Raw genomic sequence first — 16,882 nt, forward strand, 5'->3', positions numbered from 1 at the left:
CTTAGCACAGGCTGAGCACAAGGCCCCTTCAAAGCCTTTGCGAGGGACTCAGAGGAGGGAGTGGCCTGATTGTTGGGTGGCAGGGATGGCAGAAATCGCTGAGGGGCCCAGGGTAGGAGGAGATGGTGGGCGTGGGCAGGGGAAATGGAGTTGAAGGCTTCTCAACTCAGCCAAAGCAAAACAAGGGCCCTCACTCCTTACAAATTGTCTGACTCATTTCTGACTTTGAAAATCTTTTTTAAGGAAGCACAGATGAATGTTTTCTTCCAAGTACAATAAAAAACTGAATGAAATTGAGAACCCAATTGCCTGGGTGTTCGATTCACTTGAATTGGTTTTTGATTGAATGAGAAGAAAAAGAGGTAAATGATCACAGATGAGTTAATATCAGATGTAAACCATAAAAACACCTATCAGCGACCCCACAGGCAGAAGCAGCAATGTGAGCAGGAGGTGACTCAGCCCAGGAGCCACTGCGGGGTATGGGGCAAGCAACTTGCTGAAAAGTTTGCTTCACATTATTAATGTTCTTAGAGGCCCAAAGTCCTAAAGAACTCATGGTGCCCTTCTCCAATATATAATTCAAGTTTTTGAAAATAATATAAATAAAGTGTGAAACAGAAAAATTATACATATGCTACAATGCAACTATATTCTCTGATTGCATGAGAACTATACTCTCTCCTCTTCCTCTCCCCCTGCTTTTGCTTTGCTGATTCCTTAACCAGCACTGCCCTCACTAGCCTGTCACCGTATCCGACAGCCCACAATTATAAAGACATTTTGGGGGATCTTGAAAATGTTTACATTTTTAAGAATTCCCTGTTGAAAAGGAGCTGCTAACATTTCAAGGCAGCAGAGTGGAGGTGGGAAGAGCCAGGCTGTGGCCTGCCTGCCTAGATGTGAGACCCTAAGCAAGTTCTTTAGTCTCTCTGGGCCTCAGTTTTCTCATCTGTAAAATAGGGAGGAGGGAAAGAATAGTATCCCTCTTGTAGGGTTGTCTTAAGGATGAAATGAGTCAGTGAGTCAATACACAGACAGAAAGCGTTTGAAAAAGTGCCTGGCATGTGGTGAGTCTCTAAAAGTGTTGATATGTTATCACATTTTACCTTCACAACCATCCAATGGAGGACCATTGTCTCCACTGTAGTTAGAGACTATGAGGCTCAGAGAAGGTAGGTAACTTGTTCTAGGACACACAGCTAGGAAGTAGCAGGATTAGCTGGCAGTCAAAATTAAGTTAGTTTAACTCCAAAGACACAGCTCTCTCCCTCCTGTTGCAGGGCACATTTCCCTGAATGGGGAGTCACATTAGACTTAAGTTTTTTCCTTTAAATATAACTTATTTTTTCATAACCAGTGGTAGCAAATTCAAAAGGAATAAAAGGATGTACGGGAAAAGTGAATTTCCCTCCCTCTCTTCTATCCAGCCTCCCTCCCAGAGCCAACGGCTGTTTGTCCTTCCAGAGGAAGCTTTAGACTGAGCTTCTCACTGCTTAATGCATTTATTTCTACCAGGCTCATGTAATTCCCCGAGTGCCTCGTACACGCCAGGCACTCTGTGCTGGGACTACTGCTGCCTTCAGCGGGCTCACTGGCTGGGGTCTGAAGGTTGTTTATGGAGGGACCTGCTATACTGACTGCTGCTTTCAGAGCTTTTCCCTCCCTACCCATCTTTCTCCAGTGGCACCAGCTCGTGCATCTGAGCCAGGAGAGGCCGCGTGAGGTGCCCAAGGAAGCTCTCCTCCCACTTGGCTGCACAGACTCCAGCAAGCGAGGAACACCGAGGTGTCGGGCGCCAACCAGAGAACCCTGTGGAGTGCTGGACAAACACATCGAATCTCTGAGGCCAGTTTCCTCCTCTGTGAAACTCCTGACCCTTCCTGTTGTCTAATCGTTCTGCCCTAAGGGCTCTTAGCAAGGGTAATTCCGTGAAGCCTTGCGGCTTCTGGCCTCCATTTACCGAGAAAGGCCAAAAAGGCTCTAAGGCCCTTTCCCTACTTTCCCACCCGTGTTTTTTAAAGGGTAATAGTGTTAAACACCTTTCCCCTGCTGCTGCGGCCACTAGATAACCAGGTCAGGCACAGCAGCGCTTCCTAGGTGATGTACTTATAAAATATGCTTAGAAACTTTGGCATGATTACCTAAGTGCATAAATTATGGGTGTTGGCAACGTCAGAAATGGTTCTGATCATAACACGTGAATCTCTGTTCTATCTTTCCAAACATAAGTGTTTGGCTAAGGGAGACAGAACAGGGAAGTCACCATTTGGGGAACAGCTATTATTATTCCTGTTGCATAGACAGGCTCAGGAGAGGTCAGGCTGCTGGCTAAGGTCACGGATCAGGCTAATGGCACAGACAGAACCCCAGCCTGATTGCACCCAGAGCCCCGAATCTTTGTAATGCATCAGGCACCTCAGGGAAGGGTCTGGGGCTATAAAAATCTCTACTCTGGATGTTTGAGAAATTCACTTTCTGGTTAGCTCACTGTTTCAGAGAGCTGAATTGTCAGGTCAGATTAAGGTTGGGAAAGAAGAAAGGAAGGGAGAGATGGAGGTTCTCCAAGACTAGGATTCTTTTCCCCGTCAAAATTCTACTTCTTAATGTGTAGGAGCCTCTCCCCTGCAGTGGGCTTTAAGCTCCCTGAGGACACAGTCTTGGGGATCTGATGGTCATGACTGCGGGGGTAGGAGTGGGGGAAGAGTCACACCTGCATTCTGGTTCCTGCCTATTTGTTTCTAGTGTGCACTGTGGTTTTAATTTGCATCGCTCAGATGACTAATGCTGTCGAACATCTTACAGATGTTTAACAATCGCTAGTTTCTTCCTTTACTGTCTTATCTCTTACCTTTCTGCACCTCTGCACCCTTAGCCCCTCTCCCAGACCTGGCAAAGTGCCACCCTGAAAGATGTCAGGGTCCCGAGGACTGGATTCTTTTGCCCTGTTAGAGTCAGCAGCCTCTCACTGTCTGTCTCCTGCCGACCTTGCCAGCCTCACCGCTCAGCTTTTCATCGCCTCGCACACGACTTGCCAACCAGACTGGCAGTCTCAGCCTCTGAAGATACAGTCCCCTCTGTTTGGGACTGTATGCCCCCCTCCCCCACCCCATTTCACCTGGCTAAATCTTCGGTATCAATCAAGTCTCAGGTCATATGTCATTTCCTCCAGGAAGCCCTGTCTGAAGCTTCCCCCACCCCCACCCGTCAGCCTGGGTTAGCTGCCCCTTGTTTGTGGCTAAGCGACATCCTGTACTTCCCCTCCGCGAGCGTACCTCACTGTGTTGTAATTGCTCATTTGCTGATCTGCTCCTCTGGTCCCTTCCTCATTCTTTAGAAGATGAGACCTTGTGTTGCCCACTTTTATATCCCACGAGCCTTGAGCATCTGTGAGATTTGTTGAATGAATGATGGGGTCCATATCCCTTTAAAAGGACAAACATTTAACCTCCTGTGTCAGCTATGCTAGAATTGATGATTTCAGGCCATCGTCTTCTCTCTCCCTCCTCAATCCTCCTATTCGATGAGGTCTCGAGAAAACAGACATTGATTGAGGGTCTACCATATGCCAGGCACCAAGCCAGGCCCTTCACGTGTAAAGCCATTTTTACAATTAAAGCCTTAAAAACCCAGTGTCTAGACAGCACTTTGAAACTCAGAGGCTCTGATGTCCACTCAGGCCACAAAAAAGCAAGGGGGGAAAGAGTGATATCACAATGCTTTTCATTTTGATAGTGGCAAAGAGATGTCAACAGAGGACCACCCCAGGTAGCCCCAGGCTCTGAGTCCCTGTATCTTCAGTGCCTGGCATGTGGCAGGAGCACAGACAAGTTGATTGAATAAATGAACGAAGGGTTGGAGAACACAGAAAGGGCAGACTGGAAGCCACATTTCTTCCTGGGCCTATCCTAATATATTTCCAGCATTTATTCCATGTGTTGATAAACAAAGTTGGACACTGAAGGATTTTTGTCTTGGACAGCTGTCCACAGTGCCAGCCGAGGCTGATCCTCTAAATTTCTGCTCAGACTCCATTGACTAAAAATGGCTACACCTAGCAACAAAGGTGAGAATTTTCTCATCCAGGAGGAAAAGAAAACAGATTTGGGATGAACTGTTAGTTAGCAGTCTCTGCCACAAGATGCAAGAGCCTTCTTGCCTCTGCCAGTGTCAGCCGGTGGCCATAAGGTGGCATAGGATCACTGAATGCTCACTCGGGAAAGGCCCTTGGAGATCATTTAGTTCAACCCGCTGATATTACAGATGGGAGACAGGTCCAGGGAAAGACGGGCCCAGGGAAAGACGTGACTCCTTCGCTGTCAAAGTTGTTTGTTGCTAGAGCAACACTTTATCTTAATTGGTCAGTGTTTTATCTACAAAGTGGATCTTTAAACAAGAGAACCTTCTCATCTCTTTCATAAAAGTGCTGTTCACGTTTCAATGATAAAGAAGAAAGCCTAAAAGCAATACAAATTGAGATGTTGATGAATAATGATTATTACAATGGTACTGGGCCTGAAGGTTCTTTCTTTAGTTATCAGAAGGCTCTTCGGTGTCCTGTGGTCCCTAAGAGTCTTCCTTATCAGGAGGTTCAGCTATCCCCATATGATACTGCAAAATCATTTCGCTGACCGTGTGTTCCAGGGATGAAACGCTACCATCTTTGATGAAAGATCAAGTACTAATTGTGCACATTTGTGCCTTTTTTGAGCTTTAGTTCTTTCATCAGTAATATGGAGATGCTAATATCTACCTGTCAGGTTTGTTGTGGGGATTAATGAAGAAACGAAAACAACTTGATATAGTATCGGGCACCTAGTTGGAACGCAATAAATGTAAGTTTTATTCTTATAGAGTTGAGGTCCTTTCTGTGAATACCTAGGGGACCATTGCATGTAATAACTGATGTAATCACACTCAAAGGGGGCACTCCCAACATTTAATCAACAAATGTAATCTTTAAAAAATATCTGCGCCTGGCCAGTGTTGCTCAGTGGTTGAGCGTTGACCCATGAACCAAGAAGTCCCCAGTTCTATTCCTGGTCAGGGCACATGCCTGGGTTTTAGGCTCCATCCTCAGTAGGGAGTGTGCAGGAAGCAGCTGATCAATGATGTTTCTCTCTCATCGATCTTTCTCTCAATCCCTTTCCCTTCCTCTCTAAAAATCAATAAAAGCATATTTTTAAAAAAACCTGCAATTGTTGAACTATGTGCCTAGGATCCACAGATAAAAAGCATATTCCCAAGGGAGACAGAAAATAACAGCACCATGTGGCAAGCTGCAGAGACAGAATGTGGGTGGAGGGGAGAGGGAGAGGCTTAGAAGTCTGCTTGGGTGAGTGATGGAGGGCTTCCCTGAGGAGGCCATATGCTTCGTGGAGTCAGAGCTGGCCGGGTACACGGAAAGAGGTGGGGAGAGAATACAGAGGTGTGAGGAAGCACATTTTCCATCATGAGGGAACTAGTTTAGGCACTGCTGGAACAGTTTTAAAAAACACTTTAGCAAGAGACAGGGACAGGTGACTGTGGGGTTCTGATTGTTTTTATCTTGCCAGAGATGGGGAGCCACTGAAGAACTTGGGCAGGAAAATAATGTGAAAGGGGTGGATGGAAAGCAGAGGGAGAATGACATCGTTGATATTCCTGAGTGCAGCAGTGAGGGCTGGCTGGCTAAAGCCTAGCCCCCCACCTTCATGTACTCAGTCATTCAACAAGTAGTTCCTGAGGGCCTGCCAGGTACCAGGTCGAATTCCAGGAGCTTCAATCAGGCAGTGAACAGGCCTGGCAAGGTTTCTGTTCTCATGGAAGAGACTGACAATAGATAAACACGCAAAGAACCATCAGGTAAGTACTGCTTGGAAAATTAAAGGAGGAGATAAAAGAGTTCCTGGGGGACCTCCCCCCCCATTACTACCACCTCCACACCCTTCTGAATACTCACCAAGCCTCCTCTTGATCTATCTTTGATTTTCCTAGGAGGCTTTGCTCCTAGAAAAAATCCCTACAGTAAATAATTAACCTAGCTCTCTGGGTTCTCCCAATAAGCCTTGCCTGTGTGGGGATAGTCAGAGCTAGTCTTCCCCAGGGCCTAGTCAGCTTGTAATCCTTGCTTCAGGACTACCAATTCTGCTCTAAGGCTCAAGTCTAAGGCTAGGGGAAGGTCACGCCAACCTTGAGACCCTTCCTCATCGTGGTTCCCATGGCAACGTATGCCCTCCTTCCCGCGTCAGCCCCACCCCCACCCCCCTTAGATCTATTTATCTCCTTTAGAAGAAAAACATTTGATAGTATGGTTTGAAACTGTGTATTCTTCTCCTCTGAAAAATGCAAACTTAAAACTCGCCCGCCTTTGCTGGCAGGAGCCGCCTCCACTGGGGGGGAGGGGAGGAGGCGCGCACAGCGGAGCGCGCGCGTGTGTGTGCGCGCGCGCGCGTGTGCATGAGTGTGTGTGTGTGCGTGTGTGTGTGTGTGTGTGTGTGCGCGCGCGTGTGTCTGCGGAGGGCTGGCTGGTGACCCCCTGGGGCCGTGCACTCTGGAGCTCGCGGGCTGGAGGCTGCCTCGTCACCACCAGGGCTCACTGGGATGGATGTCAGAGCTGCTCGGTGCCAAACCGATTCAGGCCAAGAACAAAAAAGCGAACGTTGTATTAAATGCAGCCGAAGAAACAAGGAACTGAAAAAGCCGATTTCCTGTGCCTGTGCCCCGTAGTCTTCCCCCGGACGACACGTTTACTCACCGCGAGTTTTTGTGTTTTTTAAAAAATATTTCTTTTATTATGAAAACTTTCAAAGACACAGGGAAGCTCCCGGTGCTTTAGGAAAGCCTCGCTAAAGCCCCAGGAGGGCCTCTTTTTTTTTGGTTTTGCCCAGCTTCCCGGGACTACCTGCAGTCACAGCTCTTCCTCCTTGGGGACCAGCAGTCAAAGACTAAATTAAGGCCTCTGCTCCCAGAAGTTTTAATTCTAGCTGGGGAGAGAAGGTTCTAAGAAAAACCTTTATTTATTTTTTTTAAAATCTTTTTTAACAGTTTACACCTTACGCGATGCTTTCACATTCCCGATGATGTCGAAATCACACATTCAAAGCTGAGGGAAATTCAGAGCTCACCTTGGCGGGCATGTCCTGCGCCACTTTCTAAACTCCTGCCCGTGGTGGACACTGCTCATGACCGCTCGCTCATTCCTGAACGCATGCACTGGACATGTTATGTTAGGAATACAGCAGGAGGCCAGGCAGACTTGTTTGCTATCCTTGTGGAGCTCCAGGGGGGAGACAGGCGTTTAACCAATAAGGACACGCATGAAGAGCGTTCTTAAAAAGGCTGAGTGTGGGGGCAGACGAGGGCATTACACACCTGGAGGCAACCTAGGGGTGCAGCAGGGCCATGAAAGGCCTCCCTGAGGAAGCGATGTTTAAGGTGAAGTCTAGGGAGCGAGGAAACAGCCTCTGAGAGGGTGAAAGGGGAAACACTGCATGCCAGCCTGACAGACGGCCTGGGTAAAGGAAGGGGCATGGGCACTACCTGGGGGTAGGTGCCCAGGGGCAAGCGGCAGCTGGTCCAGCCAGGCCTTGAAAAAACATGGGTTGGTAGAAGGAGAGCGCTGGGAGAGTTGAGCAGAGGTCGGATTTACCCGTCTTCCCCTTTCCTAGGAATTACGCCTTCCCTCGCTGTCGTTTTAAAAGCTAGAAATGACTTGCTGCTTACCAAGTAGGAGCGCTTCACGCGGACTCTCACATCCTCCTGGCCAGGTAAGGATGATTTTTCCAGTTTTACACGTGAAAAATAAAATAAAATAAAATAAATAAAATAAATAAAATAAAATAAAAAAATAATAAAATAAAATAAAATAAAATAAAAATTTTAAAAATAAAATGCTTGGGCGGACTAGAGCTGTCGTTTTCCCAACTCCTTACAGCCGTCAGATCCGAGACCCGAGCTTGCCCCAACAGTAATCGAAACTTGGGAAGCGACGGAAGAGCGTAGACTGAGGGATCGGAGCTAGTCCTGAGGGCCTGGGGTCGGCACAGACGCCGCGGGAGAGGGGACACCGTGCGGCAGAAACGGGTGGTGCGGAGGGATGGGGGGTGGAGCGGGGATGGGGGGGGGGGATGGCGAGGTCTGAGAAGTGACCAGGAGGGCATCTCCGGGACTGCGCCCCCGGGAGGTGCCCTGCTCTAACCACTGCGCAGCCCGGCCCGGTTAATCATTTCCTGACCTCCCTCCCTCCGCCCCCGCCCTGCCGCGGGATTGCCACATCCTACCCCCCCACCCCCCGCCTCCCCCGGCTCCCTTCCTGGCCTCGCCGCTCCTTCGCCGGGTTTTACAAGGAGCTCCAACTTCGAGGCGATCCGTGTAGGGTCCCCGGAGGTCCTCGGGGCCGTGCCCCAGAGGAGGTCGCAGGCTCGTGGGGTGTAACGCCGGCTCGCACGGCCCCTTGCGGCTTTGCCTGTCCCTTCTCCACGGAGAGGTGGGAGCCCAGGGTTCTAGCCCCGCACGCCTTAACCAATACCCGCACGCTCCGCTCCCCGTGCGGTAGAGACCCGGGTGCCAACAGCGGCTGGCAGGGCGGTGCGAGGTCTAAACGAGGTATTGTGTGTCAAGTGCCTGGCCAGGAGACCGTAGTAGGTGGTTGACAAAGGGTAGACCCCTTCTCCTTTCAGCGCCGGGCGACCGGGACCTCGCGCTGCGCAAACCCCGGTTAGGGCGACCTCTCCAACTTGCCCTGGAGGGTGCGGTGGGCAGTCCTCCCTACCACGTGCTCGAGGTAACGCACGCGGTGAGTCACAAAGACAGGGTTTGTGCTCAGGTTCGTGGGCGCCCCGGCGGGTCCGGTCGCGCAGCACCCAGGTGGCTGGCCCAGGCCACGTGTTCAGAACCTAGAACCCGGTGGGTATCGCACCTGCCGCAGGGAGAACACTCAGTCAATACAGCTCTGCGCCCCGTGCAGCCTGCTGGGCCGCCGGGGTGGGGGGCAGGCTCTTAACCTCTCTGAGCTTGTGTCTTCTAGTGTAAAATAGGGGCCATAGGGCTTGTCTGCCCGAGTGTTTTTTATTTTCTCCTTCACACTTTCTTGCGTGGCTAGGTTTTTCTACCACGGTGTAGTCGGACCACCGCAAACTGTTCAGGATCAGCCTTCCGAGCGCTCGCCCGGCTGCGGTTAACGCAGCGGACTGGACTGGCGTGTCTCCGCCTGGCGCCCCACCCTTCCAGGAACCCAGGGAAGCCGCGGCCGCCCGGGGCGGCAGAGTTGAGAAAGTCTTTTAGGAGCGCAGCCTGACTCCGGGACACCCACGAGGGAGCTCCAGGACCCCACCCCCCGAGAGTGGACGAGGGCGGAGCTGGGCCTGGGGGCGTGGCCTGCCCAGGGGAGGGGCGTGGCCGGCCTGGGAAGACGGAAGCCCCCGCCTAGGGGTGGCGGCAAAACTCGGATCCTGGATTTACGCGTTCTCCGGAACGGGGCTTCTGAAGACGGCGGGCGAGAAAACCCGGCGCCCGGAAGCTTTTGCTTTCTTTGACGCAAGGGCTCGGGACGCAGCCGCCGTCGGCCGAGCGTCCAGCAAGGAGCGACCCCAGACGGAGTCTTCCGAGTCCCTCCGCCCCCACCTCGCCCGGACCCCGAGCCTCGGTCCTCCTCGCCGCTCTCCCGGTGGCCATGGAGTGTCCGCACCTCAGCTCCAGCGTCTGCATCGCTCCGGACTCAGCCAAGTTCCCCAACGGCTCCCCGTCGTCCTGGTGCTGCAGCGGTGAGTGCGGCCCCAGGCGGCCCCGCCGCGCACCCGAGGCCCCGGCTCCGCGGGGCCTGCCGTCTAGGGGCCGAGGGCCGCCGGCGCGCGGACTCCGCGGGGGTGAGGGCGAGCGGGGTCCGGCGGCTGGGGAGGGGTCCGCCGGGAGGCCGGCGCGGCGGGCGCGGCGGGCGGAGCGGCGGCGGCTCCTTTGTTTTCCGCGGCCCGACGGTCCGGCCGGCGGAGGAGAGGCCCGCGCGGGGCGGGAGCCCGCCGGGGCCGGGAGCGCGTGGGGGCGGCGATGCGCCGGGACCCCGGCCCAGGCTCGCGCCCCCGCCCTGCCCAGGGCCAGCGCTGGCCGGCGTCGCCGGGCCGGGGGCTGCAGGGGCGGGTGTCCGGCCCCCCACAGGGCCGTCGCACGTGTGGGGGTGCCCGAGTCGCGCCCCGTCCTCCGCCGGACGCTGGAAACGCGGCTCACGGGGCGCAGCTTTGTCTGGGCTGCGGGGCGCCCTCGCCGCTCGCCCGCAGGCTCGGGCAGCCGGATCCGCGCCGGGCGGGAGCCGCGCGCCGCGCGGTGGTCGGAACTCGGGCGGCCGAGGTCGGCGTCTTTCATCATCCCGGGAGGGTGAAGTTTGAAAACAAGCTGCAGCCTCCTGAGCTCGGGAGGCTGATCCCACAGCCGCTTTAGAGGGGCGGCTCGAGTGCCTTTAAGGCGTTTGGGGGTGTCTGAAATTTGCGCTGGGTTCCCGAGTTGATGTGCTAGAGAACAGCCCCTGGGTTTATGTAATGCTCCTGCGTGGCCGGAGAAAACGCGCCGCGTCTGCCGGGCCGCTGGGAAGCCCGGTGCCCTCGCATTGTCTGCGCCGGCGACTTAGGGACGCGCCGGCCGCCCCGCTTTGATTACTTCCTGGTAGGGCCCTGGTGCCGCCGCTAGAGTCTTTGTTTATTAGGTTGGAGATGATCAATGGTAGCTTGGCTTGTAGCGTAAAATTTGCATGGGTGCCCTTCAAAAAATCTTAAGCTCATTTGAAGAAATAGAGGGAGACAGCAATGGTGCGATTTAGCTGGGTGACATTTCTGGCTGGGGGCTGCGGCCGAGAAGGTAGTTTAGAGAATGCCTTACCACTTTTGACAGGTTACTTCTTAAATGGTGATTATGCCCTTGGAGAAAAGCAGAGGTAAGGCCGCAAAGACAGATGTACTCTAGCATAAGGGATAGAAATAACCCCTGTTTCCCAGGAACTCTCAGAGGTTGTTGATGCTTTCGCTTGCCTTTGTAAAGTCAGATTATTTTTTTCTGCCTGAAGCCTTTAAAGATTAACCGGTTAATTGGCTTTACAGTGCAGTATTGCAATTCTTTTATGGGGGTGCAGAAACTTGTATAAATTAGCTCTTACATACGAATATATCTTTTGCAGTAAATGTTGAGTATGGAACAACAAATAAGGTGTATCAAATTGCTTTACAAACTGGTCCTTGGTACATTGGCTACAATTGTAGCTATAGCTGGGATACTGTAACTGTAAGTTTTCATTTTTTTCCAAAAGAGATTTGAAAAAATGGCCAAAGTAAACACTAGGAAAAGCATACCTCATGAAGAATGATGAAATTACTCTTGCTCATCTGTTGTAAATAAGCTACAGACATTCAAAGTGGACAATTAGCACACTTCTGTTTTTTTCTGGTAACATCACATCAAATTTTAAAATGGCCTCACTGGGCACATGCAAGTGTCAGATACCCTCTTGTGAGTCAGTCTTGCCTTTGTCCGTTAGGGAGCCCAGTTAACTGTGGAAAAGAGATGCAGAGAATTGGGCATTTCTTGAGGGACTTAAGTTAAAATGGAGCACAGCTAAGAGACTTGTGGTGATAAGAACACGTCTAGCCCTAAGAGAGGGTTGATTTCTGTCCAAGAGGTAGGATCACACCTTTGCATCTTGCAACAGAGTTTGTCTCTGACCTTCCATTTCATTGATGGTTATAGTCATGCTTGGGTTTGTAGAGCCAATAAAGCTAGTTTAACTTTATGTGGAGTTTTCCTTCTATCTGTATTCTGTGAATTTGAACCCTGTTCATGTGGGCCTCCCATTTTAACCTGTTGGCATCCATTCGTAGATATAATCTAGTGTTATTGTATTGAGCTCGATCTTGTTCTTGCCTGCCTGTTGTTTCACTAATCTAATGATTAGTAAATCTGTGAGTCCTTATCTGTGAGTCCTTAACTAAATTCATCATCTTGGAGCATTATATATTCTTGTATTTATTATCCAACACTCTTGAATTTCTTTCTTTCTTTCCTTTTTTTTTTTTTTGGTAGGGAACCAAAAGGGTAGCCAGTGTGTTGAAGAATGCTGTGATCAGGTATTGAGTCTGATTGCGTTTTTTGTTAAGGAGGAAAAAAAAATTCCTGTTTTGGCACTGGGACAGTAAAAGTAATGCCCTTGCCCTGTTTTCATTGGAATTACAGCACAGTGGAACAGCCTTAAGGCACCCAAGCAATTGCAAAAGACGAACATCCTAGGCCCTAGTAGCTAGCAGTACATCCTTGGACAAGTAGTTCTGTTTCCTTTAAGCATCAGTTTCATGATGTCATCTGTAAGAGGAGTAATACTTCACAAGTTGCTGTTAGGATGAACAAGGCAGTTTTTGTGAAAAATGTTAAACTTCTATACACTTTTCAAGTAACAGGAGGTATTTAGGTCAGAACATCTTTATAAAGAGGACTCTGAATACTTACATATTTAAAGCCCCTTAAATAGGACCCAGGACAGACTGGCTTCATGTGGAATTATGCTTTCCAACGAGATATATTACTCACAAGATTAGGGAGGTCTAAAAAGTAACCATACTTCAGAATTAACTTGAGCTTCTTATCAGTGGAAGGCATTGTGTACTACAGCTGTTCTCAAACTTTTTGTCCTCAGGACCCCTTTATACTTAAACATTATTGAGAACCCAAAGAGCCTTTGTTTGCATGGCTTATGTCTATTCTTTTGCCATAAATTAAAACAGAAAAATTTAAAATATGTATTTATTAAATCACTTACAAATAATAATAAATACATTGCCCATTAACATAAATAGTAGTTTCCATAAAATAACGAGCCTTTCAAAACAAAATTTAGTGAGAACGGCATTATTTTATATTTTTGCATCTCTGTTGTCGCTTAATAGAAGACAGCTGGATTTTCATACCTGCTTTTGCATTCAGTCTCTGGTTCTATCACACATCATGTAGTCTCTGGAAAACTCCACTGCATGCTTGTGAGAGAATGAGGGTGGAAAATAAAAGTAACATTTTAATATTTGTGAGAATCTTTTGACCTCATGTGCCCTCTGAAAGGGTCTTGGAAACTCTCAGGAGTCCAGGATCACACTTTGAGAACCCACTGGTATACAGATAGTAACAGCTAAGGGCACCTGCTCTTATCAGAATAGCTGTAGAGTATTAGGGAAATCCTTAAAGCTTTAAGGCTGACAACAGTTTGTCTTTGTGGAGACTTACAGAGCTTTTGAAATATATTAACTGGGCAATAGATCATGAGGTCCAATAGTCCTTTGCTTTAAAAAAAAGTCTAATTGAGTTGGGGAGAGACAGGAAGCTAACTGGTTAGAACATAAATCCATGTTGTGGTTTAAGGTAAATGTTGAAAATAGCAATCTCCTAATAAGGTAAAAGCTGATTTATGTCTAATCTTTGCTAAAGGCATTCTCGTTTTAAATGAAAAGGTTTTAAATAAAACTAGGACATTCTCTCAAGCTTTTTGTTGTGTGCACATACCAGATGTTATATTCAGAAGCTGGAGGCTTAGGCATTTCTTATTTCTGTGGATAGAAGACTTGAACCAGTGGCAAAATACAGGGGGAAAAACACAAATTGTTTAATAAAAAAACCAAAACGATGACCTAAACACAACTGTTTTTAATAACTAAAAAAGGCTGAAGATCAGGCATTTGAACTTCAGGGTTTGGGTTAGCCAGTTTAAAATGGAAATATTTTAATAGCACAGGCATCAGAAATTTTCCCTGATTAATTCTTCGAAGAGTTGTTTATGGCTTTTTATAGGTTTCCAGTACACAATTCCCCTCACGTTACTCAAGAAAAGTTAAAGGTAGATCAAGTAAATGTTCGCCAGGTTTGGGTGGATATTGGAAATAAACCCTATTTTTGAAGATCCATTTAGTAGGATGAAGTATCACTTTTCAGTGGTAATAAATTTGTAATTTGTAACAAAGGTAAGAAATCATCTTGATGGAGTGATGGGTTATTTTGTGTCACATTTCTCTTACAACCTACATCTGAAGAGGACTCTTGTATTCTCAGTAGACTAAATTTTCTAGATGGGGTCAGTCATTTGTTCTTTAGGTCAAATGCAGTTATTGCTCTTTAGTAACACTCTATGAAGTATGTATTAAGTGCCTAGCACATAATAAGACAGTAAATACGAGCTTAAATAATGAAGAGATTTTCTTCCATTTAGCTCGTGGCTGGAATGCTCTTTAACTTTATGTTGAAAATAAATGCAAAGTAAGTGAACTTCCCCCCATAATGCTTTCACCTGCCCTCACTTCCAGTATTTTAGTCTGTAAACTTTGACTGGATTATCAGCACATGACCATCTGCGGTGTTATCACAATGAATTTGTGTTCTTTTGACATTGTGTTTATAGATGGGGAGATAGACATTGTAGTAGTAAATGTGAATAAGGCAGTTAAAAATCAGTGGGCAGGTGATACTTTTTTCACATTAATTCTAAAGGTAATATTTTAATTTTGCTTACTTTTCTGAAGAATTTAAACTTTTTTAAGGTAATATTTGTAAGCTTCAGTCAAATGTAATTTTCTTTCTAGTTTTTCTGGCAGTAGTATTCCTCCCACACCACCCCAGAACCTTAAGGTGACCTCACCATATTTCCATAGCCTCTGAATAATTAGTAATAGATATGAAAGAGCTGGAATTTAGAATGTGCTCCATGAGTTTTTTTGAGGAGGCTGCAGTCTAGGGATTGAGTTTAGTATTTTGCTGTTGTGGAAAAGTTTTAATCAGAAGTTATTTTCTAAATAGTCTTCTTAGTAGTATACAAAGAAGATCCTTCACGCCCCAAGCGGGAGAAAGAATGGGATTGAGGGGAGAATTTGAACTCTTTGTTTTACTTTACCGTTAATCCTTTATTCTCAAAATGATTCATTCTCATCATTCTTTGCTTTTACAGCAGTAGCCTTAGCCTCTCAGAACATCCTACTTTTTCCTCTTTGAAATTAATGCAACTTCCTTCTTTACTAGAATATAATAGATTAATTTTGGATCCTGCAAATTAGATTTCGAGATACTTACGTTTTTATAGTGTTTGTAGCTCAGTAAGAAGAACAGTGAGTAATTGAGTTTGTAGCTCACTGAGTAATTTAAATTCCTGTTTTAAAATTTAATTGGGTCTTTCTCCATTAGGGAGTAATTTACGTGTACATTTCCTCCTAACCTGCTTTGTTTTTTTCTTTTTGCGCTCCCCCTCTTCTTGAGCTATTTTATATATCTTCCTTCTTAGAAAAAAAATATTAGCCTCCCTTGATTAAGCTGCCGTTTCTGACCGACCTGCCTGTGGGTTTTGTATTCAACCTAGGCATCGGAGTAGACTTGGGTAGGTAGGTCACCAGTGTTTCAAGTGGAAACGTATAGGGCTCAGTGTGTTTTCGTGTTTTATGTTTATTCTTAGCTCCTTTGCACTGAGAGTAACTGCATTCTAGGTGTTTTAATAGAGCTTTCCTGGACAGATGGCTTAGAAGGAAGTACTTAGATTCTCAGCAGGGACTGGTGCTTTTTGGAGGGTGTTATTTGTGAGGAAGCTTACCTGGATTGACAGTTTAGAATGCTGAAAATAGCATTAACAACAGTAACAGCTTGTTCATCTTACCTAGAGTTGTTTTGTGCCAAGACTGCTCAGGATGCTCTGTGATTCGTAATAGCCTGTTTAGAGAATGTAGGTACGAGTCAGTAACTTTCAGACTGAAAGGAAATTTACCTAAAAGTTGTTCCTTGCAATTGTATCCTGAAATCTTCGGGGTTGTTGAATGAACTTTGGCTTAGAAGCTTGTAAACAGAGATCATCTTTTAAACTGCTGTGAGTCTGCAGATGTTAGTATCTATAGTAATTCCAGATGTTTTCTTGTCTATTAGTTTTACTGAGTAGGAGGAGAACTGAGAACAGCATAAAGTAACTTCAAAGCAGTTTGCCAGCATTTATTCCTAATTTAATTAACTATCCATCCTTGCAGCTTTTCCCGTTTTAGAGATTGTGAAACTGAGAAAGATCAAGAGAGTTGCTTAAGATGCTTGGGGGAGGAGGAGGGTAGTAGACAGAGCCCAAAGCTTAAATTCAAATGCCATTCAAACCATACTTTTAGGTTGTCTCTATTTTGTCATCCAGTAACTTAATGCTTGATCATTTAAAGGATTTAAAGTGTTTGGAAACATATTTGAAAAAATCCCTTTGAAGATTCTTGGCATAAAAATGCATTTTAAATTTTGAAAATAATTTATTTAAATTCTGCATTTGATGAGCTCTTCCTCCCCCTGCTTATTGATAAAAGTGAAGGCAGGTTGCGACAAGGTTGGTAGTACAGTAGGTAGGAAACTGTTTTTGAATGTCTTTACTTCCTTACAGTTCAGATCTAATCTTTCTGTGGGCTATTCGTGTTACTTCAGATATAACAAACTAGTCTTCTCAGTAGAGCAGTGGATAAAGTGCAGTTAGCTCTTGGTTATTTTTTAAATGAGCTTCTGTTCTTGAAGTTGCCCCACCCATTTTTAAATTTTGTTTCTGGTAGAGGAGGTTCTTCTTGGAGGTAGTTCGCTGTGGGGTGGGAGAAGAAAATTCTTAAAATGCTGAATTTAGCTTTTTCCCCTGGTAGCTCAGAGGTTATTGGAATCTTTGTTTTTAGGCAGTGCACTTTGTTGGTCCCATTTAGTTATATTCTAAGATTTTCCAATTGTCTTTCTTGTAAAAGTTAATTATAGTCTTTAGACTGCAAAGCTTAAAACACATTTCCCTCTCTTCTTAAGATACACTGAAAAGTAGATGTGTGTGTGCTATTTACAGATGTATAAAATGCAGATGTGCTTAAAAGGAAATTTCAGATTTTGAAAACTTTTGAATTTAAACTTG

At 46.9% G+C, this 16,882-nt stretch overlaps 2 protein-coding genes across 2 annotated transcripts in view; both read left to right on the forward strand.

The window, feature by feature from the left end:
- APH1B (aph-1 homolog B, gamma-secretase subunit) overlaps positions 1–1,765 on the forward strand; it is a 174,486-nt gene extending 172,721 nt beyond the window's left edge. Inside the window, exon 7 of the mRNA XM_081123267.1 lies at positions 1,685–1,765. The gene's annotated coding sequence lies outside the window, so the exon portion shown is untranslated. The remainder of the gene's footprint in view (positions 1–1,684) is intronic.
- Positions 1,766–9,492: 7,727 nt separating this feature from the next.
- Positions 9,493–16,882, forward strand: part of USP3 (ubiquitin specific peptidase 3) — an 85,853-nt gene continuing 78,463 nt past the window's right edge. The window contains exon 1 of the mRNA XM_081157085.1: positions 9,493–9,743. Coding sequence (XP_081013211.1) covers positions 9,653–9,743 — 91 coding nt within the window. The 5' untranslated portion in view covers positions 9,493–9,652. The remainder of the gene's footprint in view (positions 9,744–16,882) is intronic.

This window comes from Miniopterus schreibersii (genome assembly GCF_964146895.1).
Source record: "Miniopterus schreibersii genome assembly, chromosome: 1".
Taxonomy (NCBI): Eukaryota; Metazoa; Chordata; class Mammalia; order Chiroptera; family Miniopteridae; genus Miniopterus; species Miniopterus schreibersii.